This window comes from Trifolium pratense, linkage group LG7, assembly GCF_020283565.1.
Source record: "Trifolium pratense cultivar HEN17-A07 linkage group LG7, ARS_RC_1.1, whole genome shotgun sequence".
Taxonomy (NCBI): domain Eukaryota; kingdom Viridiplantae; phylum Streptophyta; class Magnoliopsida; order Fabales; family Fabaceae; genus Trifolium; species Trifolium pratense.
In genome coordinates, this window is record NC_060065.1 from 16,261,060 (window position 1) to 16,288,654 (window position 27,595).

Consider the following 27,595-nt stretch of genomic DNA (forward strand, 5'->3'; position numbering starts at 1 on the left):
CTCTTTAGGTTCTTCTAAGAGCATCTGTATACTTTCATATACTTTACTATTACTTGAGGAAACTTAAGCTTGTGTGCTTAAGTGTGAAGTCTTGAGCTTGTGTGCTTGAGCATTGTTGTGAAGTCTCTTGCTTGTGTGCTTGAGCAGGTGTAATCTTGTGTGATTATAGTGAAATCCCTTGGAAGTGCAAGGGGACTGGACTACTCTCGTTTTGTGAGAGGAACCAGTATAAATTGCTTGTGTGATCTCTCTCTCTCTCTTAACTTGTTTTATTGTGTTTATTTATCCGCTGCTGTTGTAGTTTAGTTAAGAACTTGAAAAAGTTTTAAACTTGACTAAAACACAATTCAACCCCCCCTTCTTGTGTTTTCACACCTTCAATCGACGTTTGTAAAATTTAGGGACGAAATAGCTAAAATATTTTATTTTGTGCCTTTTAATTTGAATTTGTAATGACACTTATGCCTTTGTGACTTTTAGTTTGAATTTATAATGATTATATTAGACAGCTACTGCCTTTATTTTGTAATGACATAATTTTGAGGGCTAATTTGATACTGTACCACAATATATGTCGTTTTACAGTATCAATGTACAATTATTATTGATCTTCCAAAACTACCCTTGTTGAACTCTTTTTACTTTTTTTATTTAGGTTTCCCATGCCAACCAAATTCAGCATTATTGAACCAGTGGAAGCTACTACTCCCAATGTAAAGCTTCAATGTAAAACTTTTACGGTACCAATGGAAGCTACTACTCTCATTACAATTGCATAACTACAGTACGCATGAAGCTTCAACTACCAACCATATTTTTTCTTTATAAAATCCAAACAGCAACCATGAAATTAACCACAAAGACTCAACCTTTAATAGAAAACTCCATCTTTGTAATTAGAGTAGAAAAATGAAAAATTCCAAAGATTCACCAAAATTTTCAGAAAAATCTTTGGAGGGAAGCTTGAAAAATCTTTGGGGTAACATATTGGAGGGATTTTTTTGTTGCTGAAGCTTTACAACTTCTCAGTTCTCACACGTCAACCAACAAACAGAGAGAGACAAAGGATTAGTTGTGGACTTGTGATAATAAAGAGAGAAATGATTAATTGGGGTAATGATAGCTACAACAATAATTTTACATTTTCATATATATATATATACTAGTAATAGACCCGTGCTATCGCACGGGTCGTAACGTTACGCTGCATTTTTTTTCAGTTCGACTTTTCATAAGTCCACATATGTAAATTAACATTAATATAACTGAATTAGAAATGAAACACGTAAAATCAAACATCAAACATCAAAGTAACTGAATTACAATTTCTTGTCAATGTCTATTACAATTTGAAGGAAAACTTGAAACAAAAAATTAAACATTTAGGTAGGTTACATATGGATCTCACATATATGTATCCAATTAGGTTGTAACCTTAAAAACTTTGCCAACATTTGGATAAACATGTTTGAATTCAATTCGAAGCCTATCACCGAATTGTATTCCATTGTCAAAGCAAAAATTTTTCCATCCTCCAACAATTTGGACATTTTCAGAAGGATTGGTTGGATACCTTAAATGTACCTTTGAACTGTTTGTTCCTGGTACTTCAAGAATTAGGGTTTGCAAATTTAAATCACGAACATATGTTGAGAATTCGTTGGGCAAAGTCTATAAAACAAAATTTGAAGAATTAAACCAATATAAATAATAGATAATAAATTTCATAGACATTTAAAAAAACTAACTTCATATGTGAAAAATGAAATGAAAAGATAAAAACTTACAATTTGTGTTTTGCTGAAATGGTTGAAATGGTTAAGAGTGAATTCAAAGGTATGCACATCGGGAATTTCATGATCTGCAAATCCCAATGGAATAAAACTGACTGCGTAAGTGTTAGGTGCATTTTGAACACCAGCATCTGTGTTGTTATGTCTGGAATTTTCCAATCTATCATAATAATCTTCACCATATTTGTTAAGGAATTCAGCGTAATCCGGATCAATTTCTCCATAATTTTCACGGTTAAATTGTCTAAAAGAAAGAAAACAAATTAAATGTAATGTACTATGTCATAGGTGATTAATAATGATTGTATGATAATTATAAAGTAAATGCTGCTGAATTTTTTTCTGTCTTGACATTGTTAACTTAGATGTTCCTTTTGCTACTGTGTTAATTGCAAACTAAACACTTTTGTTGATAAGTATCAATCTAATAACAGATACACCTATTGTTTTTATTAAAGCATTTAATAATAGAAAGCATGAAAGTATAAATCACCTATTGTTTGCGACTATAGCTGATATGATTGAATAATGACGTAACTTTTTTAATATAATATAACCAATAAATATAACTGTTTATATATTTAAAACTTTAACTGAAAACCAAAAAACAACATTAGACAACAATACAAAGCATTGTTTAAATCAAAGATCTAACTTAATAACATAATCAACTACAACACATTAGTCATGATAAGTTCATTTAACATAATACAATTACTGTTGTTGATCCATGACAACAACATTCAAGACTTGAGGTGGATCTGCTAAAGTGAAACGACATCTTGAGCCAGCTTGTATATTAGCAAGATTAAAATACAATTTTAGGTAACATAAGCAATTTAAACTTATAGCAAGAATATTAAAAAACAAACTATATTCTTACCAAGACGGTTCTCTGATTTGCATGATGTTGACTGATGTTCATCTCCCAAGACCTATCGGGTTCAACGCCTTCTTGTTGAATCATAATCATCTGGTATACAATATGGGAGACATATACTTATTCTATGATATTCATAATATGAAAATGTATGGTGTTCAAAAGTATTGTGAAATTTCCGTAAACAATATGCTTAGTGTTATAACCTACAAATACTCATAAAACACTCCAATTAAGTATTTTCTAAGCATGGTGATATAATCTAAAGAGTTATACACTTAATTCAGCAGTCATTATGCTTAAATAATGACATAAGTTTTTTTAAATATAACAATTAGACAAATGTTATAAAAAAATTATATTGTTACCAAGATATTTCTCCCATTTTACATGACCATCAGTAATGTGTATCTCCAAAAATCTTTCGGTCTAAACATCTTCTTCAAGAATAAAATTCATCCGGTACAAAATATGGGATAAATATACCGATTATATGATAGAATATTGGGTGTCAAGCTACAATGTTATAGTATATTGATGTTTATAGTACTTGATGTTAAGCTACATTATTTTTGGGTGTTTAGTCATCGAATAACTGAAGTACTGAAAACACGGTTATGGTAAGCTCCCGCGTTTTTGGGAGACGGATTGAGAAATCATCCTAAACATATTGTGCAAAACAAAATAAATTTGTAGAGTAATGTAGAAAGTACAATGAACTTATTAACAAAAAGGTAAAGTAGAAAAAAAAAACACCAGATAAAAAAAAAATCCAAAATATGATTCAAAAGTCAAAATCATACAGCCTCTCGTGTGTATAATAAAGGTTACATAAAATCGTATAGCCCTGCCGAGCCCCCCGCGTGTTTTTTAGAGATATAAAATTTGGAATTTATTGATGCTAAAACTTAAATTATATTACTCTGTTGTATTATGAAGTTAGAATTTCTAAGTGAAAATTAATGTAATTAGATGAGATATCACCTGGAGTTAGAAAATAAAAAATCACCTAATAAAAAAAAACCTAAAATAAGATTCAAAAGTCAAAATCGTACAGCCTCTCGTGTGTATAATGAAAGCTACATAAAATCGTACAGCCCTGCCGAGCCACCCGCGTTTTTTTAGAGATATAAAATTTGGAATTTATTGATGCTAAAACTTAAATTATAATACTCTGTTGTATTATGAAGTTAGAATTTCTAAGTGAAAATTAATGTAATTAGATGAGATATCACCTGGAGTTAGAAAATAAAAAATTACCTGATAAAAAAAAACCCAAAATAAGATTCAAAAGTCAAAATCACACAACCTCTCGTGTGTATAATAAAAGCTACATAAAATCGTATAGACCTATCGAGCCCCCCGCGTATTTTTTAGAGATATAAAATTTGGAATTTATTGATGCTAAAACTTAAATTATATTACTCTGTTGTATTATGAGGTTAGAATTTCTAAGTGAAAAATTAATGTAATTAGATGAGATATCATCTGGAGTTAAAAAATAAAAAACCACCTGATAAAAAAAAACCCAAAATAAGATTCAAAAGTCAAAATTATACAGTCTCTTGTGTGTATAATAAAATCTACATAAAATCGTATAGCCCTGCCGAACCGCCTGCATGTTTATTATAGATATAAAATTTGGAATTTATCGATGCTAAAACTTAAATTATATTACTCCGTTGTATTAAGAAGTTAGAATTTCTAAGTGAAAATTAATGTAATTAGATGAGATATCACATGAAGTTAGAAAATAAAAAACCACCTGATAAAAAAACCCCAAAATAAGATTCAAAAGTCAAAATTGTATAGCCTCTCGTGTGTCTAATAAAGTCTAGATAAAATCGTATAGCCCTGCCGAGCCCCCCGCGCGTTTTTTAGAGATATAAAATTTTGAATTTATTGATGCTAAAACTAAAATTATATTACTCTGTTGTACTATGAAGTTAGAATTTCTAAGTGAAAATTAATGTAATTAGATGATATTGAACCATTTTATCATTAAAATTGGAATTCTTAAGTCGCAATTAATCTAATTAGATAAGAATGAATGGATAATACATAGAAGTTAGAATTACTAAATAGAAGTGAGAAATATTACTCCATTTACTTGTAACATGAAATTCATGCTCTAATATTCTTGGAAAATATAAAACTAAAATAAATTTCATTGAAGACTAATTCATCAAAACAATACATTAGATAAAAACTTAAAATAAATTTCATTGAAGACCAATTCATCAAATTAATGTATTAGTAAAAAAAATCTATGCGTAAAGATTTCAAGCCTATTGAATAGGCATAATTATAAAAAAGGAAATTTCATTGACCTCCTTGAGTTAGGTTAAAATGTCACTCACCCCCTCTATTTTTTAACATTACACTAACCTACCCTATTTAATATTTCACTTACTCTTGAATATCTAATTGTTCCACAACTTCATATGTAGTTGCTCTTAAGATTTAAAAGAAGTATGTAGTACAAATAACTATATTCAATTGTAGATATTCTTGTGTGGTCATGAGACTAAAAAATTCTATTTGATCACACACAAGAAAAAGTGAATGTAGAAAAAATTATATTATATGTTGTATTTTGTGTGTGCGACCAAATAAATTTTTTTCGTCTCATGACCACCCAAAAATATCTCATTCAATCAAATGACAAAAAATATTTCTTAAAAATATTTCTTAGTTAAAAATTACTTTAGAGGCATATTTCTAATGACAAAATAATATTTTTTTACTTTCTTCTCCTCAATTAAGATGACATATTTCTTAGTGTAATTTACATACGTATTTCAATGTGCAAGTACTTTGTTTTAAAGAAAACTTTTATATCATTGAAACATGTTTAGATTTACATAATCATTAACTACTTTAGTTATGCTACAAAACATATATAAAAAAATTAGAAGTAGATCACATGTTTAAAAAAGTTTCAAGGCCTGATTCCCATATACTCTGTATCATTACAGCCGGAGTAATACTTATGATACTTATTACGGTGCTTGTAAAAAATCTGTGACTAAAATTCCATGATACTTCATTCTTTAGGGCTTGGTATAAACTCAACATGAATACTTCAAGAGATAAATGAATTTGTAGGTTATAAGATTAAATTGATTAATGCCTCAAAAAAAGATTAAAGGGGTCAATAAACCTTTATAATGAGTGACCAAACATGTTATGCTGTTAATGGTACAAAAATCACTTTAATCAAATAAGGAGAAGAGAACTAACGGTTATTATTTGAATAACTGAAAATCATATGATAACTATACCACTAAATACACATAAACTAATAAGGCATGTTTTGGAAGAAGTATAAATAAAGTTGTTTGGTATAGTGATGCAAAACTAACATATTTGTTTATATCACTCTAATCATCATCATATTATAAAATGTTTAAAGAATTAAATTATACAAAAAGGCTACGAAAGCATGAATGTAAATGTAATAAACCACTCCTTCTTCTATCTCACCTTCTATTCCTATTGAAGCGAACCCTGAACAAAAGTTGATAAAAGGGATTAAAAGACGCATAAGTCAAATTGAAAGCTAAAGTTCCTGATTGGAAACTCCTTGCTGCCATAGTGAGCAATGTAAGGGAAAGCTTACCATCCTTTCTGCTGAATGCATTCTTGCACCCTTCACATCTGCAGCTAATGGAGCAACCAACACCACCCTTTAAAAGAAAACTACCGTAAGTAATTCATATTATAACTGAAAGTGGAGGTATACATCATATAATAAGAATCAGTACCTGATAGCATTCACAATATTTCTTTAGGCAGCTTGATTTCTTGCAGTTGCACCCTCTTTTATGGCGTGCTGAAGTTGGAGTTTTGTTTGGGTCAATCTGTAAGAAGATAATAATTAATACACTAAAAAAATTCTTAGAATCACCAACAGCAAAATAATAAATTCGATTTATCTTCTAACCAAAACTTCAGTCACGGAGTCTGCACTTGGAATGACTTTAGGAGCAAATGCAAGAGGCTTGCGAGATTCACTCTGTTTGCAAGTTTGAAGAACAATATCTTCATGAATATACCAAAAATAATCTGAACAAACAATTGAGAAATAACATATGGAGAAACAATTTGCAATCTTTGGAGAGAAGGAATCAGGAAAAAATGGAGTGAGATGAATAAGAAAGTGAGTTAGAGGGAGAAATTGAATTTTGAAATCAGTCAACAAAACAAAAAACAACAGAGTAGTGCTGCAATATTTTGCTTTGAGAGAGACAGATGAAAGTGACGCTACATCTTTTCTGCCAAAGCTTGTGAAATTTGAAAGTTTTGGTCAAAGCTCGTAGAATAGGATTGCAAAGCAGCTTTTGGTTTTTCACCAAAATGGAATGGTGCGAAGATGGAGAAAGAAAGCAACAACGTGTGGGAAGGAAAATAAAAGAAGGAAACCACGCTGGCGCTGCTTTGGAATAACAAATAAAACAAATCAAAAACAAAACAAAAAAACAAAAATTGATACAAATCTAAAAAAAAAGAAAATCTAAAATTTAACAAAAACAAATCAGTCATATTGTATTTGAGAAAATCATCTAAATCCCACTAACAACTCCTAAAAGGTAGCGATTATTATTAACTAAAACACATAGAAACAAATCCTAATAAATATGACAACTAAGCAACAATAATTTCAAAAAAAAAAAAAATAGAGAGAGAGGATTATAAAATCAGATATAAGAAACACAATTGAAGAAAAATAGAGAATTCAAATAAAAAAAGACATACCTTTTTCTTCAAATTCATGAACAACTATATTAATAATTGATTTCTGAAACACTATATTCCATTTTTTGATAATCAAAACAAACCCAAGTTTTCTGATAAAATTTAATTCTGAAACGAAAATCAAAACGAAAACTTACTCAAATCCCAAACATGAACTAAATACTACTCAAATACAATCAAATAAAGTTTAGAAAACTTACACAATCAAACCGTAATTTTGTGAACCTAAACAAACAATAAAATTCACAAAAAAGAAATCAGAATATGAAATGAAATCATGAAATAAGGAAGGGATTTCAATTATATCTTCATGGGTTTCAAATACCTTGCTTTTTGGGAAGCTCTTTGAACATTCCTTTATGAGGATACCTGCATGTCAATTGACCAAAGAAAACACAGAACTCATTAAACAGAACAATGGTGTGAAACCCATGAAATCCAAAGCCAAGAAAAACAATACCGTAATTCCAAATCTTCATCGATCTTTGTCGTTGCTGGATTTGTAAATCTGAACAAACAATAATTTCATGTATCAAATGCATTATATATAATTAATCCATTAATTTTCATAACAAAAAAAAAAATTAAAAATGTAGACAAACTCTATAGTGATGCCACCTAAATTATCAAAGAGTTTAAGCATCAACCATTAAAGTACAAAGTGATCAAAACATTAACAATATATAAACAACACTGAAGCATTAACATTAAAACAGAAGGAATTTATAGAATAAGAGGGTAGTTGGATGGATGGTGAGATTAAGATAAATCATTAGAAGAAATATGCTTGGGTACTAAAGTGTATAAATCAAATAATGATAAAAACGGATTAACAATCCATAGCTTTAAGCATTGTAATGAAATTAGTCAATAAGAAACTCACAAAACATGTACTCTTAGCCAAGAATCTCTACTGTATTATTCAGGCATAAACAAAGTTAAAGTTGCCCCTTCTATAACAACTGTTGTTAGGCACTGTTGTACAAAAATGCAAAAGTGATTTTTTACATACTGATTGATTAGCATGAATCGATCATAATTTAGCTAACTATATTAAATAAAGACTAAAGCAGATCCACAAAATATTACTAAAAAAATAAGAATCCTATTAAATTGGAAAGAAGCTTACCAAATGAACACTCAAAAGCATATTTTCAGCCCTAAACATGTATGTAGAGAAGAATAACAACATAAAAACCCCTGTCTAGCAGAAAAGAAGATCCCAATTGAAAAATAGCAAAGTCTCATTTCAACTCAAGCCTGTCACACAATGTCATATTAGACCCTGCACCAAAGAACATATTCAATAAAATGACAAAAAGTAAGTAAATAAAAAGGCATCTCATATAAACGAACTCGAACTGCCTTTCTAGATAAAAACCACAAGTATAATACAACACATAATCAAACGAAATCAAATTCTATTTCTAAAATTTGGAATAAGAGAAAAAGAAGTCCAACACATCAACAACTTGATTTGTTATATTGGAAACTATTACAATGAGAAATAGCTTGAAGACATATAAAGTAAAAAAGAAAACGTGAAAGCACATACACACAGAAAATACATGAGCAAGGAAAAAAAAGTTTCTTACCATTCAAACAAACTTGTTCTCTTTTCTCCTTTAAGCAAATGCGCATTCCAATAATTGTGACTTTACAAATATTTGGACATAGTTTGGCTTCTTATAAACATCCTGTTTTCATAAGCAAAAGCAACACCACATAATTAGAAAACAAATATAAATGACCTTAATCATATTGTTGAATCAAAATATAACTAAGAATAAAGAAGTAGTAGTCAGGTAAAGTTTTCAATTCAATTATCCAAGTGCAAAGTCAAATCATACACATAGACATGTAATGGTGAGTAGGAGAAGGAGAGAACTACTAAATGCAGTGTGCTTCATAACACCAGAATCAAACAACACCATAATCCAAACCAAATTTTCAATTAATATTTGAGAAATTTTAGAAAACTAAAAAAAAAAAATGCACACATTAATTTACCCTATCAAAAGTATCTTGATGCTTATACATGTCAAATCCATACAAAGAAAATTTGAACAATACGGTGAAAAAGAAGTGTTAGTGAATCTTGGATATTAATTGAAAGGAATGAGTATATGGGGAAGAGGAGAGAGAGGTGTGAGAGAATCTTTGTACTTTAGAGCTGCTATTGCTACTATTGTTTTTGAAATTTTTGGAGGAATTTAGAAATTTGAATTTGTTCATGCCTGCAATTTGGCAGAGTAGACATGTTCACTAAAATGAGTCTTTTTGTGAAGATGAATTAGAAATAATGAACAAAGTGAAAGCATTAGAAACTTCCATCTGCACATGAATTAGAAGCATTTCAGAGGCAGAAGTTTCAAAATAAATAAGGAACCAGAAATGTATTATAAGCCTTAGTCTATAACCTTACTTCTTTGAGATGCATGCAATCCCTCAAAATTAGGATCTCGAGCAAATTTCCACCAATGCAGCTGCCAAGGTTCCTGAGAAAAGAATTCAACTAACAAATTTAGGACCAGTAAGAATGAAACACACCAATATAAGAACCCAGCAGACCACCTCTAAAATAAGCTTCATGTAAATAACAAAACAAAATAAGAAAAACATATAGTAGTTATCAAACTCTAGTTCTAAAACAAAATGAAAACAAAGAAATACAAAATTAGGGGTTAGAAATACAAATGAAACAAAATAGATGCTTATTAAACATTAGTTATTTTGAAAAAGAAAGAATATACCAAAAATCAGACAATAACATTTGTCGTCGCTGGGCCGTGTGCTCTGCTTCATCGATCTTTGTTGTCATTGGGTTTGTGAGCCTGAACAAATAAAACAAATTAAAATTGATACAAATCTTAAAAAAAAAAATCTAAAATTTAACAAAAACAAATCAATCATATTGAAGTGATAACTAAACAGTGTTGTGACATTCATGTAGTCCCTTATATTTCACCATCTAAATCCCACTAATAATTACTAAAAAGTAGGGATTATTAACTAAAAGATAGAAACAAATCCTAATAAATATGACAACTGAGCAACAATATTTTCAAAAAAAGAAAAAAAAAAAAAAAAGGAAGAGGATTATAAAATCAGATATAATAAACACTATTGAAGAATTAGGGATTTCAAAGAAGAAAGACATACCTTTTTCCTCAAATTCTGATAATTGAATTCTGAAACACTTTAGTCCATTTTCTGATAATGAAAACAAACCCTAATTTAAAAAATTGAATTCTGAAATGAAAATACATAACTACTCAAATCCCAAACATCAACTGAATACTACTCAAATACAATCAATTAAAGTTCATGAATCGTTTAAATACAAACAGAAAACAAAGAAAATAGATCCAGAAAAGAAAAAATGATACCTACACTTATGGGAGAACATGATTCAGGTTTCAGGAATGAAAAGTTTACCTCCTGATAAAAGAATGAGAGAAACAAAATAAAAAGAGGGATTAGAAAAGTAGGGATTATAAATTAGATATAAGAAAATTAGGGATTTCAAAAAACGCAGAAATAAATGAACATACCTTGAGGGAGGGAGGAGCTCAGTTTTCAATATCCATGTGAAGAACCTAAGCAGCAAAAACGAATCAAACACGACCGATAACAGTAATAACAGAATGATAATCGAAAAATGGAAGACAACTTACTTTGAGGCCATCGACGGAGAGAAGACCACTGAGAATGCATTCCTTAAGACCAGTACCTAAAACGATGACATCATACTCTTCATCCATCGTGTTCGATCTCCGATCAGAGTCTCAAAAGCTTTGGGGTTTAGAGAGAGAGAGAGAGGAGGAAGAGAGTTTGAAATTTGAATTTGAAAGTGGTAGAGCTTTGACTGCTTTTTCTCTAGAGCTTTGAATTTAAAACGATAAACAGTCAGATTTTTTGTTGGTGATGAAAGTGACGTTACACTGCTCTTCTGCCAGCAATTTTGTTTTTTCTTCTGCTTGGGCTTCTTGGTACCAAACAATGATGAAGATTTCCGGAGAGAAAGATGAATTTGTTCTTGGGCGATGTGAAGAAAATATGAATGGAGAGGGAAGTAAGAAAACTAAGTAACACAGTTTTGTCAGTTTTGATTTTTTCAAAGGAAAAGTTATTGATGTGACATAAAGTAAACACTTCAAAACCAATTGATCCACTTCAAATGCAACCATGGCTTGAAATAAAGTTCAATTTTGTCTCACAAAATCTGAATTTGGCTTAGTTAGCCAGCCATTTGGCTCGGTTAGCCCTTCATCTGGTTCCATTACTTAATTTTTGGACTGCATTTGCCCTTGAAATGGACACTTGGCAATTTCTGAAGAAAGGGCAAAACTGATTTTTCCATGGTAATGAACTTTCTTATATTGTAATAGATATATGGGGGCTGCTAACTTAGACCCAGTTGGGTCTAAGTTAGCAAGGTGCACCTTTTGAGTTGGACAAAAATACCCATTTTTTTAATTTTTGAAAGAATAGAGCAACAGGGGCATTTCTGTAATTTTACTCAACAATACACGCGCCCCCCACTTCTTTTTCCCCCCCCAGGACACGTGGCAGCGTGTTATTGGACACAATCAGCGCGCGTGCATCACACGCGCCGACAGGCGCGCGTTTGGTGGAAGGATGGGCGGAGAGAGAAAACTTTTTGAAAAGGTAAGGCCACGTGTCACACAATGGTTGGCTGCGTTAATTTTTTTTCATTTAATACTTTAAACTCGATTATTTCGTCGTAAATTAATTTTTTATTTTTTATTTTTTATACCAAAATTCATAATTTTTTTTTCTCTACAAATAGAGACTTGGTTCGTTTGATTTGGACACAGAAAAAAAAACCCAATTTTTCACTACCTTAATCTCATTTTTCACTACCTTACATCAACTCACTGAAACCATTCTACCAGGAAAATGGTTTCAGAGTATAAATCTCTGAAACCATTCTACAAGCTAAATGGTTTCAGAAGCAAATAACTAATAATCAACTTACTGAAACCATTCTACCAGCAAAATGGTTTCAGATTACAACTCTCTGAAACCATTGTACCAGATAAATGGTTTCAGAAGCAAACACAATTAATAAATTACTCACTGAAACCATTCTACCAGTAAAATGGTTTCAGAATACAACTATGTGCAACCATTCTACAAGCTAAATGGTTTCAGAAGCAAATAACTAATAATCAACTTACTGAAACCATTCTACCAGCAAAATGGTTTCAGATTACAACTCTCTGAAACCATTGTACCAGATAAATGGTTTCAGAAGCAAACACAATTAATAAATTACTCACTGAAACCATTCTACCAGTAAAATGGTTTCAGAATGCAACTATGTGCAACCATTCTACAAGCTAAATGGTTTCAGAAGCAAATAACTAATAATCAACTTACTGAAACCATTCTACCAGCAAAATGGTTTCAGATTACAACTCTCTGAAACCATTATACCAGCTAAATGGTTTCAGAAGCAAACACAATTAATAAATTACTCATTGAAACCATTCTACCAGTAAAATGGTTTCAGAATACAACTATGTGCAACCATTCTACCAGTAAAATGGTTTCAGAAGCAAACATTAGTTTTTTATTACCGTTTTATCTCATTTAATTAACTAAAAATAGTTTCAGGTCTCCAAAAATTTCATAAAATATACCAAAAGTTCCAGAATATTATCTACTATTTTCCTGGTATAATGGTTTCAGTGAGTTGGTTGAGTGGTGCGTGTTAAATTACAACACACAAGTAACGTATTTAGTAAACAATAAATGAGATTAAGGTAGTGAAAAATTGCATTTTTTTTTCGGTGTCCAAATCAAACGAACCAAGTCTCTATTTGTAGAAAAAAAAAATTATGAATTTTGGTATAAAAATAAAAAAATAAAAAATTAATTTACAACGAAATAGTTGAGTTCAAAGTAAAAAATGAACAAAAATCACGCCCAGCCAACCATTGTGTGACACGTGTCCTACTTTTAAAAAGCAAATTTTTCTCCCTCCAGGTTGTAATCCAGTGTGACGCAGGCTCTTGAATCTGATGGATCAGGATGATCTGGGCTGTCTGATTGATCAGACAGCCTTGATGAGATCAAATCTTGGCTGTCTGATGGAAATCAACGGTCTGTAACCATGGTCCTTCGGTACGCGCGCGACACTGGATCCGCGTCTATTAATGGTTTAAGAAGGTGGGGCGCGTGTATATGGTTGGCAAAATTGCAGAAAATTACAGAAATGCCCCTGTTGCTCTATTCTTTCAAAAATTAAAAGAATGGGTATTTTGGTCCAATTGAAAAGGTGCACCTTGCTAACTTAGACCTAACTAGGGTCTAAGTTAGAAAACCCCTATATATATATATATATATATATATATATATATATATATATATATATATATATATATATATATATATATATATATATATATATATATATATATATATATATATAGAGAGAGAGAGAGAGAGAGAGAGAGAGAGAGAGATATGTTCTATCAAGGGTAAAACAGGAAAAAAAATATCATTTTTGACAAGATTCATATTAGTTACAAATTTCTTAATATGCGTAAAAGTGAGAATGTGACATATATTGTGGTACAGAGGGAGTATCAACTTTGTAAATACATGGTCAAATTTGATTATAAGTGTAAAAATTCAAAGACCTGTTTGATATTAAGTGTAATAATTCATAGACCGATTTAATATAGTCGTTTTATGAAAATAGTGAAATTTGAACCGTTGCGAAGAGTGAAATTTTTTGACATTCGAATTTCAAATTTCAAAATCAATCAAATTGGTCCATGGACACGTGGCTAGCTGATGATGTGGAAGGACGTGTAAGCAGATAACGTGACATGTTAGTACCATTAACAAGTTAATAGAGAAACTGATTAGATGTAAATTTCAAAAATTCAAGAACATTTTAGCTATTTCGAATAATTAAAAAACGAATTTGATTGACACACACAAATTGAGTGACAAATTTGTTACTCCCTCCGTCCCAAAATATAAGACCCATTGACTATTGCACGTATGTCAAGACATAATTTTGATTATGAATATCTATTTTAAGAAATTTTTTATTCAAAAAATTAAACGATACAATTTTCAATGCGTTGACTTTACGCATTGCCATAAAAAAATCTATAAAAAAATTACTATTTAAAGTCTTAAAAAGTGTCCCAGGACACACGTTAGCATTTGCTTAATAAAAATGTGAAAGGTTAAATATGAAGAGCCGGATGAGTAATGAGATGTAATTAATAATGACATTAGGCAGGTAGCGCTTAATTATAAGCATTCATAAATGAAAGAGCTTTGCTTGCTCTGACCACCATTATGTCATTGGAGTGTATGACACAATCAATCAAACAACACATTATTCACTCACTCTCTCTCTCCATCATCCATGGCTAAGAGAAATGCTACTCTCTCCGTCCGTTTCTTCAAGATCATCCTCCAAACTAATCTTCAAACACTTGTAAGCATTCATATACTGTATATTATTATTAGTACTATTTACTTAAAATTTCTATCATGTAACAACCACACATACATTTTGTCATACATATATTTGCATTTCACATATGTTCTGTTTATTTTAGTACTACAAATTTTATTACTTATACACATCACACATGAATGTTTAAATGAGTGTTGTATTCCTAGAAGGAATACCTATATTTGATGGCTAAAGTCCATAGTACAAGTTTTTTTTACCATTTGATCGGTACATCTCACCGTTGATCGGTACATCTCACCGTTGGATCAAATTAGATGTATAATATGTCATATTGATTCAGCAGTGAAACTTATTGATCTAGTGATGAAAAACAAAATTGTGCATGGTGAAAGACTTGTCTCACGTGTGCAGATAAAGACATGTTTGATACCTTTTGCTTAGTGACCAAAAAAGGGGTTATTTAATTTTTTACAGAAAATACCAAATAAGTTTACAAAGAGTTATGGAGTTGGTCTATCAAATCCAGTGTTGATCAAGCCTCCTGATGGCACCAACTGGAAAGTTTATTGGAAAAAAGTCAATGGTGAGATTTGGTTTGAAAAAGGTTGGAAATCTTTTACTCAAAATTACTCTCTACAACAAGGTTGTTTGGTGTTATTTAAATATAGAAAAGGAACTTCCAACTTCAATGTGATTATACTTGGCCAGAATACATTAGAAATAGAGTATGATCCTTCATCTTACACTGATGATGATAAAAATGAAAATGTTGGCGATAGTGACGATGAATCGGTTAAGATTTTGGATGAAAAGAACAATAGTACTATTGATCATAGTGATGATGAATCAGTTGAGATTTTGGATGAATGGCCTAAACGGAAGAAGAACAAACAAAGGTCACCAATAGGTCGATCTCCTCGACCACATAAGAAAGTTAGAGGTATATATCTTAGTTCTTAGTTTCATGATTAATTCTTCAACATTCTCAATATGCTCTACATTCCACACATAAATGCAGGTGAGACTGAGAACACTACTAAAAGTACTTCATCCTTGAATTGGCCAAAGGAAGCTAAAGCTCAGAAAGTAGCTGCAAAATTCAATTCAAGCAATCCTTTTTTCACAATTCTCATAAAGCCTTATCAACTGGTAAAAGGTCAGATGGTAAGGTTTTAAACACTAAATTTGGATTATTTCATGCAGTGCTGTTATATATTGGTGGTTATAAATTATAATGATTAATAATAATACTATACTATTATGCAGTGTGTACCAAGTTTAAAAGGTGTTATTGAGAACAAAGAGAAGCATGTGATGCTGCAGATTGGAAAAAGATCATGGAATCTGAAACTGCTTTGTAGTGACGATAAAAATGGTCGACGCCTTTCAGCCGGTTGGTCAAAGTTTGCAAGTGAAAGTGGACTGCAACCAGGAGATGTTTGTATCTTTGAACTGATAAACAAGAAAGATTTAGTTTTTAATGTTCATGTTTTTTAAAGGGACAAAGTTAATTAATGTAGTTATTTTGAGTAATAGTAGCACTTTCCTCCTTTGAAATTAAAAAGTGACACCATTGCAGTTAGGAGTGACAATGGAGTAGAATTTAAAATCTCCTCTTCGAAATCTTCTTTGGTGAGAATGGTAAACATATGGTCCAAAATGAAAAAAGATTTCTGAGAGATCTAGAAGAGCCAATGGTTCTTTTTTCTCTGACGGATGGTTAGACCTTCTTTGTCGAAGTAGCTCCTCCGGAATCTAATTAACAACCACGATTATACATAGAACCAGTTTGTGAATTTGTGGCACCGTAGTAGAATCATTACCAATGGCACGCGCATTGAAAAATATATTTGGAATGAAAATCATACAAAATATGAGCTCCATAGTCGCTGGAGCCAACCACTAACTCAGTCCACAACTAAGGTTCAATTAGTTCCAATTATATAACCAAAGTGGAAGTGTTACTTTGTTCAAGTTACTATCCCTCAAAACAATAGCATCCAAAATAGACATACATTAATTTTGTCCCTTCAGAAAACATGAACTTTAAAAACTAAATCACTCTTGTTTATCAGTTCAAAGACATAAACATCTCCTGGTTTCAGTCCACTTTCACTTGCAAACAATGACCAACCGGCTGAAAGACGACGGCCATATTTATTTGTAGCACTGTAAAAAGGGAGCAATTTCACATTCCATGATCTTTTCCCAATCTGCAGCATCACATTCTTCTCCTTGTTCTCAATAACCCCTTCTAAACTCGGTATATACTGCATAGTATAACAGTATTATCAATCATTATAATTTATAATCATATCATAACATATACTAATACATGTGTGTTTGACCTTACCAGCCGATTTTGTACCAGATTAATCGGCTTTATGAGAATTGTGAAAAAAGGATTGTTTGAGTTGAAATTTGTAGCTACTTCCTGAGCTTTAGCTCCCTTGGGCCAATTCATTGAAGATGTTCTTTGACCTGTCTTATTAATCTCACCTGCATATATGTGAGGAATGTAAAACAAAGAGAATAAACCATTTCACTGAATCACCTTAAGGTTTTGAAGGTAGTGGAAGTTAACAAAACTTGGTAGCGCCAGAAATTGAATATGTCCAGGGTTTGATCCCCAACCCCTGCATAATAGTGCGATGTTCCTACAAAATTAATGTGGAAAGTTTTGTTTTTTCTAAACAAAACGAAATTGATGGATCGCAGAGAAATAATTTGCTTGAGTCAATATATAGGGAAAGGATGTTTTCTGGTTTTATGTCTTTTTTAAAAATGGGTTGTTACTCTTATTCATCTAGTTTCACATATACTACTGAAACATAAAATCTATAGTAAATTAAAGAGTTAAATATGTTTCGAGTTTTGCACATGTTTAAAGCAAATAAAAGTAGAATTTTTTTTTATTGAAAAACAACAATTATTTCTTAAAAAGTTATACATTTATTTAGTATAAAATGTACAAGTTATCCATTGAATGAGCGAAAATCTAAACCCAGGTACTTTGCTTTTCAACCATTTCCACCAAAGGATTTTAATTTCTTCTACCAATTGATCCGGCTATCTTTGTTTATCTCTGAATATTTTTTCATTACGGCTTTTCCAAAGAACCCATATACAAGCAAACCTTACCACAGCCCTAGCTATCATCTGATGCAAATGTGATAATGCATCATTATGCAGAGCTGTGAGTACTCTCAGCCAACTCAGAATTTTGTAGCATACCTGGAAGTGTAAGTTACATTCAAAGAAAATATGTGAAGTGCACTGCTCTCTGTTACTCTGCATCCATAAGAAGCACAATTTGCTTGTAATTTGATCAAAACTCCTCTCTTTGGTAAATTGTCCTTAGTTGAAATTTTATTCTGAAACTTTCGCAATATTGTTGTCACCATCTTCAATGGAACATTTGTATTCCAAGTATCTGAAAATTTCAAGGGATCAACATCTAAAGGTCTCTCCATAATTGTTTCATAAGTCCCTCTAACCGAGTATTCTCCTAAGCCCCAAATTCACCTGCCAACCTCTCTGTAATTATAGAAACCCTCATCCCCATCCTCACCTAACGTCAAGTAGCTTAACTTTGTGTTAAGATGTCCCATCTCGGCGAGGCAATCTTCAGTTTACAAGCCGGTTTTGTGAGGATTGCTTCACCTCGATGTGGGACTTCTTGTCTTCACATATTTCACATTCAAACTATCATTTCACATTTTATAACTACGAAACTAAAAATTTCGTATCATCAATACATTCTTATCAAATGATCCAATAGCTTCCCTCGTTACTCTAATATACTTGCATAAATCACAGGCTTGCCAACCAAGTGAGGTAACTTATCAATTGTCACCCCCAAGCACTCACTAAGATGAATAATAAAAAAAAAATTAAAGCATGTAAAGAAAAAATATCCAAAAGACCAAAACCAAAAGAAAACATATGCAGAACAAATCAAATACAACCAGATTCCATCTTTCTGTGTAATGATATTAGTGAAGAACTAAAAGCAACCATTTTTGAATTTATAGAAATTGAATTCAAATTTCAAACAAAAGAACTTACAGAGTTAAAATAACAAAACACTATATTTGCAGCGATTAAAATCATATTTTAACCTTCAATTTTCACATGAAAATTTTAATAATTTAATTTCATTTCAGTTTTTTTTTTCTCTCTCTCTCTCTCTCTCTACATGTAAATATCCATAAATATAAAAATATGCAACAAAGGTTACAAAAACGACAAGTATCAGAACAAATAAAAACCACCAAAACGACGGTGAATCAAACGGCGGCGTACTTAGAAGCTTCAAGATCAGCAGCTTTCTGAAGAAGACTCTGAGAATTATCTTCAAGAACCATCTGAATAGGCGAAGATCCCAATCCATCAGCAATAGCAAGCATAATCTTCTTCATCTCAGATTTAAACTCATCACGATCAACGGTGCCGCTTCCGTCGATGTCAAAAGTATCAAAGACGGAGTCATATAGGCTGGTGAGTTGCTCCGGCGGAGTTGTTACGTCGATGCCGAAGTGTGCCTCGATTAATCTCATGGATTCGAAAGCTGTTCGGAGCTCGGCGCGTGATAAAACGCCGTCGTTGTTGAGATCGAGAGATTGAAATTGTTCGTTGACGCTATTTGTGAAACTCGCGTCGTCGTTGATGAAATCTCTTACGGTGGTGCCGTCGATTATCACCACTCCCATCCTTGATCTCTGTGTGTAAATAAGTGATTAATTGATTAAGTTGAATCTGAAATTTTGATGAGGCAATTTGTTAGCTAAGGTTGATAAAGGATAAGTTATTTATCGACGCGCGGCACCATTTGCTTGATTCTATTCTATCTAGATGTTTGCGTGTCATCTTTTCACAAAACTATGGATTCCAAGTCTTGTTTTGGAATTTTTTTTATATTTTATAATAATAAAAAAGTTAGCCTAAATAGGGCATTCAGATGTTTTTTTATAAATAATTTAGTAGCTAAAAATTCAACTTTTAAAATAGATAAATGAGATGATTGAGATTCAAATATCGACTCCTGTATATATAATACAATGTCCTACAAACTAGGTTAAACTCACAGAACAAGGACATTCAGAAGTTCTCTCTCGATGTGTTTTATCTCATACAGCTCACTCTTGTGTTTTTGGCTGTGGAGCGACAGAGTCGGCTCATCATTTATTCATCTCATATTTCACTGTTGGATCTCTTTGAGATTTAGGTCGCTCGTGGATTTTACTACATTACGTGATCAATTTGTCCAGTAAACATCTTCAGCGGGTGGATCTCGAGCGTGTTGATCTTTTTTCAGCTCATTTGGCTTACTTGTGTTTGGATTGTATGAACGGAGAGAAATCATCGATTGTTCAAAGGCTCAATAAGCACATCTCATCTTTTGTTGGACAAGATCAGACTTTTCTCCTTTAGGTAGTTGAAGACGACGAGTATTATGTTAGCTTCAAACTACCATAGCTGGTGGTCTATGGTGGAGATGAGCTTGCGTGAAGATGGAGCTCATGGTTGAGATGATCTAGGCCTGAAGATGGAGCTCATTGTGGAGATGAGCTAGCGTAAAGATGAGCTCGACCTGAAGATGGAGATCATGGTGGAGATGAGCTGTGCATGCTAAAGGTGGAGCTCTTGGTTTAGTTGAGCTAGGCATGCTGAGGTGGAGCTCATGATTGAGATTAGTTAGGCATGCTGAAGGTGGAGCTCTTGGTTGAGTTGAGCTAGGCATGCTGAGGTGGAGCTCATGATTGAGATTAGTTAGGCATGCTGAAGGTGGAGCTCTTGGTTGAGTTGAGCTAGGCATACTGAGGGGGAGCTCATGGTGACATGGATGGTCAAAGTATAATATAATTCATATGGTACTGTCAATTCAATTTCAACCAAGCCACACAATGCCATCAATTTCTTTCATATAAGATATAATACTGTGAATTCAATTTCAATTGAGCCATCATTTAAAAATTTTGTATCCAATATATTCGGGCATAATACCATTATCCTTCAATTCAAATATCATTTAAGGACACTATACCGTCAACTCGATTTCATATAAGACATAATATTGTTAATTCATTTTCATATCAGCCACCATTCTAAGTCACGATGCCATAAATTCAATTTATAAATCAAAATATCAAATTTTGTATTCAATATCAACCCCGAGCATAATACCATCATACTTCACCATTTTAATTAATTTAGAACCGTATAATTCAAATATCATATTTTCCAAACAAGAGTCATTGAAGTACAATATTATCCAACTACATAAACACATATATGAAATTATGCATCAATAACCATCATCTCACATTTTCATGTTCTATTATCATTCTATTTAGGTAAGGGAGGTGGATCTCTAGGATCGCTTAAGTACCAAACCTTGCCTAGACAGAACCTTCTGACAATTTACTTTTTGCAAGAACATTTTTCTTCTTTTCCTCTTTTTTTTCCATTTTAAATGATACAAAAATTAAAGACAAAAATTAAAAGGTAGAATTCCTAGACTAAACTAATTACTTTGTAAACACAATTCCTGACAATGGCGCCAAAAACTTGACGGTGGTTCTGCAAGTGCACAGAATCGCTACCAAGTAATAGAGTAGTAAGTTATCGTTCTCCACAAGGATTGTGCCAAACTTATCAGTTTTGATTATGAACTTTATGCAAATAAAGTAAATTAAAGTAAAAGGCTTTGCATTCGCTTTGTTTGATTGGGTGGGGTTTTTGACAAGTATCAGTAAATAACAATTAAAGTATAGAGCAATTATAATAAAGAGTTGAGTTTCAGATGAGAACAAGTGGTTAAGTACTTTCGAATTCCTCCTCTATTCCTGCTTAGTAACTGGCGCTATATCTGCTTACTATCGAAGTATTATCTGGAGATTAATTTCTATTAAAGTAAGCCTAGTTAGTAGAACTATTCTCACTTCTATTGTAATGACGTGTATTTTCGCCTCATCGTGGCCACGATGGATCATATCGTGGTACGATGGAAGACATTCTCAGTATTTTCTACGTGCTTTCCAAGTCATCATCGTGCCACGATGACAAGCCATCGTGGTACGATGGAAAAGATTTGTTGCAGATTTTCTTCAGTTTAACCATCTTCTCATCGCGGCACGCCAAGATTCATCGTAGGTACGATGGTTGCGCTGCTTTATTACATTTTTGTCCTTTTTTGCTGTTTTTTCACTTTTCTTGCTTCTGGGCCAAATAACTTCACTTTTTCAGGTATTTGCTTGCTTTTGGGCTTCAATTGCTATTAAAACTACCTAAATTACTACTAAAAACAACATACAATGACTGTCATCAACATGCAGGGACTATTTAAGAAAAATATATACAGCGACTAAAACAAAAAAAAAACGGGAGCATACAGGGATTAATGTGATATTTAAGCAAAAATAAAAATAAAAATTATGCTAGAACGGTGTCTTAGGTTATTATTAATTAAATTAAATAATAATGACATGTGTACTTTGATTTATCTAAATGTCATGTTATTTGCCACATCATATTTGATTTGATCACATCATCAAAATTACTTCAAATTGAAGTGGGGGATCAAAAGTAAAAAAAATATTGAAATAGGAGACCAAAAATTTAAAATATACTCCATCCGTTCCTTTTTATTTGTCATTTTAGAAGAAAAAATTGTTTCAAATTATTTGTCATTTTGATAATTTAAAGTTATATTTTGTCCATTTTAGCCTCTTTCAATAAAACTAATTAATGTTATATATTTGGAAAGCCAAATATTTTTTTAATTTTTTTTTGTTACATAGCATATTAAATTTGTTTTTTTTTTACATAATATATTAAATTTACTGGAAAGAGAAAGTTTGTGCAAAAAAAATAAAAAATTATTGGTGGATTAAAATTATGGTATGGTCTGTTTGGTAAAAATAAGCTATAAGTTAGTTGATAACTGAAAAAGCTACCTTATAGCTGATAGCTGAAAAGCTAATTAATTTTAAAGGTAGAATATATTTTCAGTCCCTACTTTTATATTGAGTTTTGGTTTTCGTCCCTATAATTTAAAATCACTCTTTTTAATCCTCAATTAATTTTCAGTTTTGGTTTTAGTCCCAAATATTAAGTCAACTAATAGTTGACTAACAAAAAAATTAATTTTACGTGGACTGCCATGTCATTATTTAATTTTACGTGGACTGCCATGTCATTATTTAACTTTTTTTTTGCCATTAATAAAAATCGTTTCTTTTATTTAAAATAAAAATGGAATTATTTAATCAATATTTTAACTATTACTTTTTATTTTTAATTTTTTTTTATTAAATCTATTTTTTTTTAGAAAAAAGTAAGCAATGTTGTTTTAAATCTTTAAAAAAAAAATTAAGAAAAACTGACGTCCACATAGGATGTCACGTTTCAACAAAATCTAACGTGGCAACGCCACGTGGATTTTCGTTAGTCAATTGTTAGTTGACTTAACATTTGGGACTAAAATCAAAATTGAAAATTAATTGAGGACTAAAAAGAGTGATTTTAAAGTATATGGACGAAAACCAAAATTCAATATAAAAGTAGGGACTAAAAATATGTTTTACCCTAATTTGAATTGAAGTGTTTGGTAAAATTAGCTTCAAGTGACTAAGACCATCTCCAATGGTGTAGTACCTATTAGGTACTCATGGTACTTATTAGGTACTACCATTGGAGCACAACACATTTTAGTACCTAATAGGTACCACTTCTAATATAAGAACTCCCTCTCTCTTCTTTTTATGGGACCCACTTTATTTAATATATTCAAAAAAATTTAATTTGGCAATATTATTTTAAATTAAATTTCAAATTTTAATGATGTGGAGTTATTGATGGGACCAATTTTAGAACTTTTTAAGAAATGCTCCATTGGAGGGGTTGAGTACCTATTAGGTACTATTATTAAAAAAATAATAAATTGATGATGTGTCTATGTGGGACCATTTAAGTACTCAAAAATGGAGTGCTCCATTGTGGATGCTCTAATAAATATAAAATGACATAAAATTACATGTATATTTAATTTTATTTTTTAAAAATATATTTATACACATTTTTAACTGCAAATTATTTTAAATATTTAATTTATTTAAAATTAAAGTTTGAAAATTATAAATGTGATATATGAATTTATTTGAGATTTGTTTAACTAAAAGTGTTTAAGTTTATTATCAAATTTTTATATTTTTAATGGAAAATTTTATGGTTTTATTTAACATGGTAAATATGTAAAAAGAAAAACAATAAATATTGATATGCATTATTAAAAAAAATTCCGTTGAAAAAATTTGAACAAGGGCAAGCGGTTACTGCATGTTCCTATTGTGGGTAGTTTTAATTTTTTTTTAAATCTATAATAACAATATATAAAGGGGATAGGCGAGTTTGGGCTGACTTTTTTTGGTCAATTTTGCCCTTCATTGTAATTTGAAATACGTAACGCTGAACAATAATACCAACAATACCCTTGATTTTTTTAGTAGCAACAAATTTTTTTTATTAACAAACTCACAATAACATAAGACATATTTCTGCAAGAATTGTGATAGTTGGAAGAACTTAATAAGAAAGAACCATTGTGTTATTTGAATTTAAAATTTGAATTCAAAATGAAGGTGATCTAACCTGTTGATCAGTATAGGAGATGGCCAATCCGTTGAGCAATTCGTCCACCGGAGGGGGGTTGTACCTGCAGGCACTCCGATGCTTAAGTCAGCAAGAGAATACAAGAGATACTAGAGAGAAGAGAGAGAGTGTAAAGAATCGAATACCTGGCTCTCCTGTATAGGAGAACTTATATAGTTGCCCCCGACGCTGGGCCAAAGGTTGGTCTAATCGGCTGGAATGAACCGGCCCAATAAACTCAACTGCCAAGATAGTCCTTGTATCGTAGGGGAGGCGGTTATTCGCCCCTATCTTGGTTGGAGTCGTTCCACTATTAGTGGATAACGGATAAGCTCCCTAGCTGAAGTCGTGGCTGGATGACATAGCACATGCTTATCGTGTTACGAACCCCTTATGTGGTAGAGGACAAGTCATGGGCTGACGTGTCGGGGAGACCTCCCCTTATTCGGTTGTGCCCCAAATTCCGGGCAGGAGGATAATTGGGCCAGCTCTTGGCCCAGTCCAGAACAGAAGGGTAATTTGGTCAATATAAAAAATTCAGCCCAAACTCACCTATCTTTTTTATATATTGTTATAGATTTCATATAAAATATAAAAAATCATAAGCTATAAGCTCAAAAGCTACTTGATATAACATCTCAAAAAACGCTATAAACTAATTAGAAAAGTTTGTTACCAAACACCTCTAACAAACTTATAAGCTAGTCCAATAAGCTAGTTTATTGGACTTACCAAACACACCCATAATAGGAAGATAGATACAAAAATACACTTTCTTAATTTATCTATTTTTTTCTTCCTAAAAGGACAAATAAAAAGGAACGAAGAGAGTAAAAATCAAAACTGCATTAAATATTTTGTAATATATTCATTTTAGGCTTAAATTTTATTTTTAACTAAATTTTAACGTAAATCTTAGGTAACTTATTATTTAGATTATGTAATGATCTTCTTTATTGTTAGAGTGCAACTTGTTTCTCTCACAGTTTTATGTCGGTGTATTTAGACTTTAACAAAAATAAAATTCCAATTTAGCTTGATTTAGTGGTGCGGGGTGTGGGTAGTATGCACGAGGTCCTACATTCGATCCTCTTTGGCTCTATTGTAACCAAAAAATATTTCAAATTAATTATTACTATTTATATAATGTTTTTGACTTATATTTATATAGGGTCTGTTTGATCCGCTAAAAATTAAGGGACTGCACATGACAACTCTAGTTGTACTGTGTTTGATTGTAAAACTGTTTCAGGAACTGGACAAACTGAGAGGAATGAACAGGACAAAAACAGAATTTTTTGTCTCTCACTAAACCACAGCACAACTTTTTGTCCACAATACAAGTTATCTAAAATACCAAAATACCATTTTCTTAACCAAATATCTTATAAGACAAAAAATTGTTCAATATCACAAAAGTTTGTTATGTGTTGTTCTGTCATTTGTTGTGTTGTTCTGTTCTGTCCGGTACTTACCCTTTAACAGATCAAACATACCCTTATTGACAATTTGTCACTTATATTATTTGAGTCTCACAAAACTCGAGAAATGTTGGTTGTATAGCTCTAGAGTGATCTATCCAATTTTTTTTTAAAAAAAAGAGATTGCATAAGATTTTCTTTTTGGTATGGGATTGCATTTTTTTTTGGGTATAAGATCGCATAAGGTTTTTTTTTTTGTTTACAATGAGTTGGGGATCGAATCCAAACCTAATGGTTTAGATCGCATAAGATTTTAATAAAAAAATAAATAAATCACTTAATAAATACACAGATTAGATTTGAAACCACATATCTGCCCGCGATTAATTAAGAAACACAAGATTCACATAATAAATACACAAGATTGCATTTTGTAAAAAAAAAAAAAAAAAATACACAAGATTGCATAAGATTCAATTGTTGCTGTCTGTCAATTACAATCAAATCCAAACAAAAACCTCAAAACATGACCTATAAATAAAATTGGGCACTTGTTGGTAATCATTCATTCAACTGCGAGCCCCCAAAAGAAAGGTCTTTTAGAATGTTTCATTCTTCTCAAATCTGTTCTTTTTTTAAGAATTTGTTTCTCCAACTTTACTATTATTTTCATTGCAAAACTAAGAGTGACGAAACAGCAACAACATCATGCAAGAAGAAGATTAACACCCATGGAAGTCACACTAGTACCAATGATGGTGATATCATGGATGCTTTTGATATAGTACCGATTTCTCACAATCACACTCTTTCAAGAAAAATGTTCGAGGAAAATTACATAAACCCTAGAATCGCGCAAACAATCGGTGGAACAAATCACATACAACCTAGAATGACTAATCAAGATGTCTTAGCAAATTCTATTCAAGATGGCGGCGACATTCTTGATACGAGAGTGCAAGGTGTAATTGTACCAGAAGAAATAAATGGACCAACCAAGAAGAATGAACCCATCACAATGAGGAAAAAATCAACAAGGATAAGAAAGACTCCAAATTGGATGAACGACTGTGTACTGCTCTAGAAGATTCACAAGGATCAAAATAAATCTCAATTTATGTTTGTTTATCTTTTGCAAATTGTCAATTTTTTTTTTATCGTTTGCAAATTTTTATTTCTAGATAAGATTAGTATTACAAAGAATGTATTATGAAGAGGCTATGATCATAATCCTCAATGCCATAGGAATATAGGCATGATGTTTTCCCATAATATTTTCCATCCGACATTATTTTTGTTTACTATGTCAAATTGGAGTTTACTTTCATGTTTTTTTTTTTTGTTTACAATGAGCTGAATATCGAACCCAGAATCTATAGCATATTATCCGAATTCCTCACCACTAGATCAAACATAGAGGGTTATATTTGAGATTTTATTTTTGTCGCTTCCCTTCTTATCTTTTCATATATACTATTGCCAATACTTTTTGAACTATTGGCAATTTTTTATTTTTTATACTTTTTTAACAAATTATCAAGTAGATATTTAATAGGCTTAACTACACATTTGGTCCCTTACGTTTATTTTAGGTTTCAATTTGGTCCCTTACGTTTATTTT

General features: G+C 31.5%; 5 protein-coding genes across 17 annotated transcripts; 1 reads left to right on the forward strand and 4 right to left on the reverse strand.

The window, feature by feature from the left end:
* Positions 1–1,281: 1,281 nt before the first annotated feature.
* LOC123894451 (protein tesmin/TSO1-like CXC 2) lies at positions 1,282–11,733 on the reverse strand. Of its 11 annotated transcripts, none has more exons than XR_006803814.1 (15): positions 11,109–11,521; positions 10,986–11,030; positions 10,825–10,872; positions 10,594–10,644; positions 10,185–10,265; positions 9,857–9,929; positions 9,027–9,128; positions 8,561–8,716; positions 7,892–7,939; positions 7,757–7,800; positions 7,632–7,656; positions 6,620–7,108; positions 6,441–6,536; positions 6,296–6,362; positions 5,819–6,183 (listed from the first exon to the last, which is right to left on the reverse strand). XR_006803814.1 is itself a non-coding variant. In XM_045944461.1 (7 exons), the coding sequence occupies exons 3-7, from the start codon at positions 7,447–7,449 to the stop codon at positions 6,083–6,085; spliced, it is 354 nt and encodes a 117-aa protein (XP_045800417.1). In that variant the 5' UTR covers positions 7,450–7,539; positions 7,632–7,656; positions 7,757–7,800; the 3' UTR covers positions 5,819–6,082. The 11 variants fall into 11 exon arrangements, 2 of the variants coding, with proteins under 2 accessions (XP_045800416.1, XP_045800417.1); XR_006803810.1 differs by having other exon boundaries at positions 6,620–6,691; positions 11,109–11,519; XR_006803809.1 differs by having other exon boundaries at positions 6,620–7,656; positions 11,109–11,533.
* A 3,096-nt stretch (positions 11,734–14,829) lies between these two features.
* On the forward strand, positions 14,830–16,424 carry LOC123894452 (B3 domain-containing transcription factor VRN1-like). The gene is made up of 4 exons (XM_045944462.1): positions 14,830–14,920; positions 15,377–15,842; positions 15,921–16,066; positions 16,169–16,424. The coding sequence occupies exons 1-4, from the start codon at positions 14,849–14,851 to the stop codon at positions 16,397–16,399; spliced, it is 915 nt and encodes a 304-aa protein (XP_045800418.1). The 5' UTR covers positions 14,830–14,848; the 3' UTR covers positions 16,400–16,424.
* A 103-nt stretch (positions 16,425–16,527) lies between these two features.
* Positions 16,528–17,388, reverse strand: LOC123894455 (B3 domain-containing protein REM19-like). The gene is made up of 2 exons (XM_045944467.1): positions 17,256–17,388; positions 16,528–17,172 (listed from the first exon to the last, which is right to left on the reverse strand). Exons 1-2 carry the CDS (start codon positions 17,364–17,366, stop codon positions 16,933–16,935), a joined length of 351 nt encoding a protein of 116 aa, XP_045800423.1. The 5' UTR covers positions 17,367–17,388; the 3' UTR covers positions 16,528–16,932.
* Positions 17,292–18,375, reverse strand: LOC123894454. Of its 3 annotated transcripts, none has more exons than XM_045944466.1 (2): positions 18,137–18,375; positions 17,292–17,401 (listed from the first exon to the last, which is right to left on the reverse strand). In XM_045944466.1, the coding sequence occupies exons 1-2, from the start codon at positions 18,373–18,375 to the stop codon at positions 17,398–17,400; spliced, it is 243 nt and encodes an 80-aa protein (XP_045800422.1). In that variant the 3' UTR covers positions 17,292–17,397. The 3 variants fall into 3 exon arrangements, with proteins under 3 accessions (XP_045800422.1, XP_045800421.1, XP_045800420.1); XM_045944465.1 differs by lacking the exon at positions 17,292–17,401 and adding an exon at positions 17,433–17,538; XM_045944464.1 differs by lacking the exon at positions 17,292–17,401 and adding an exon at positions 17,434–17,559.
* A 712-nt stretch (positions 18,376–19,087) lies between these two features.
* Positions 19,088–19,796, reverse strand: LOC123894453. The gene has a single exon (XM_045944463.1). The coding sequence runs from the start codon at positions 19,612–19,614 to the stop codon at positions 19,192–19,194; it is 423 nt and encodes a 140-aa protein (XP_045800419.1). The 5' UTR covers positions 19,615–19,796; the 3' UTR covers positions 19,088–19,191.
* Positions 19,797–27,595: the final 7,799 nt, after the last annotated feature.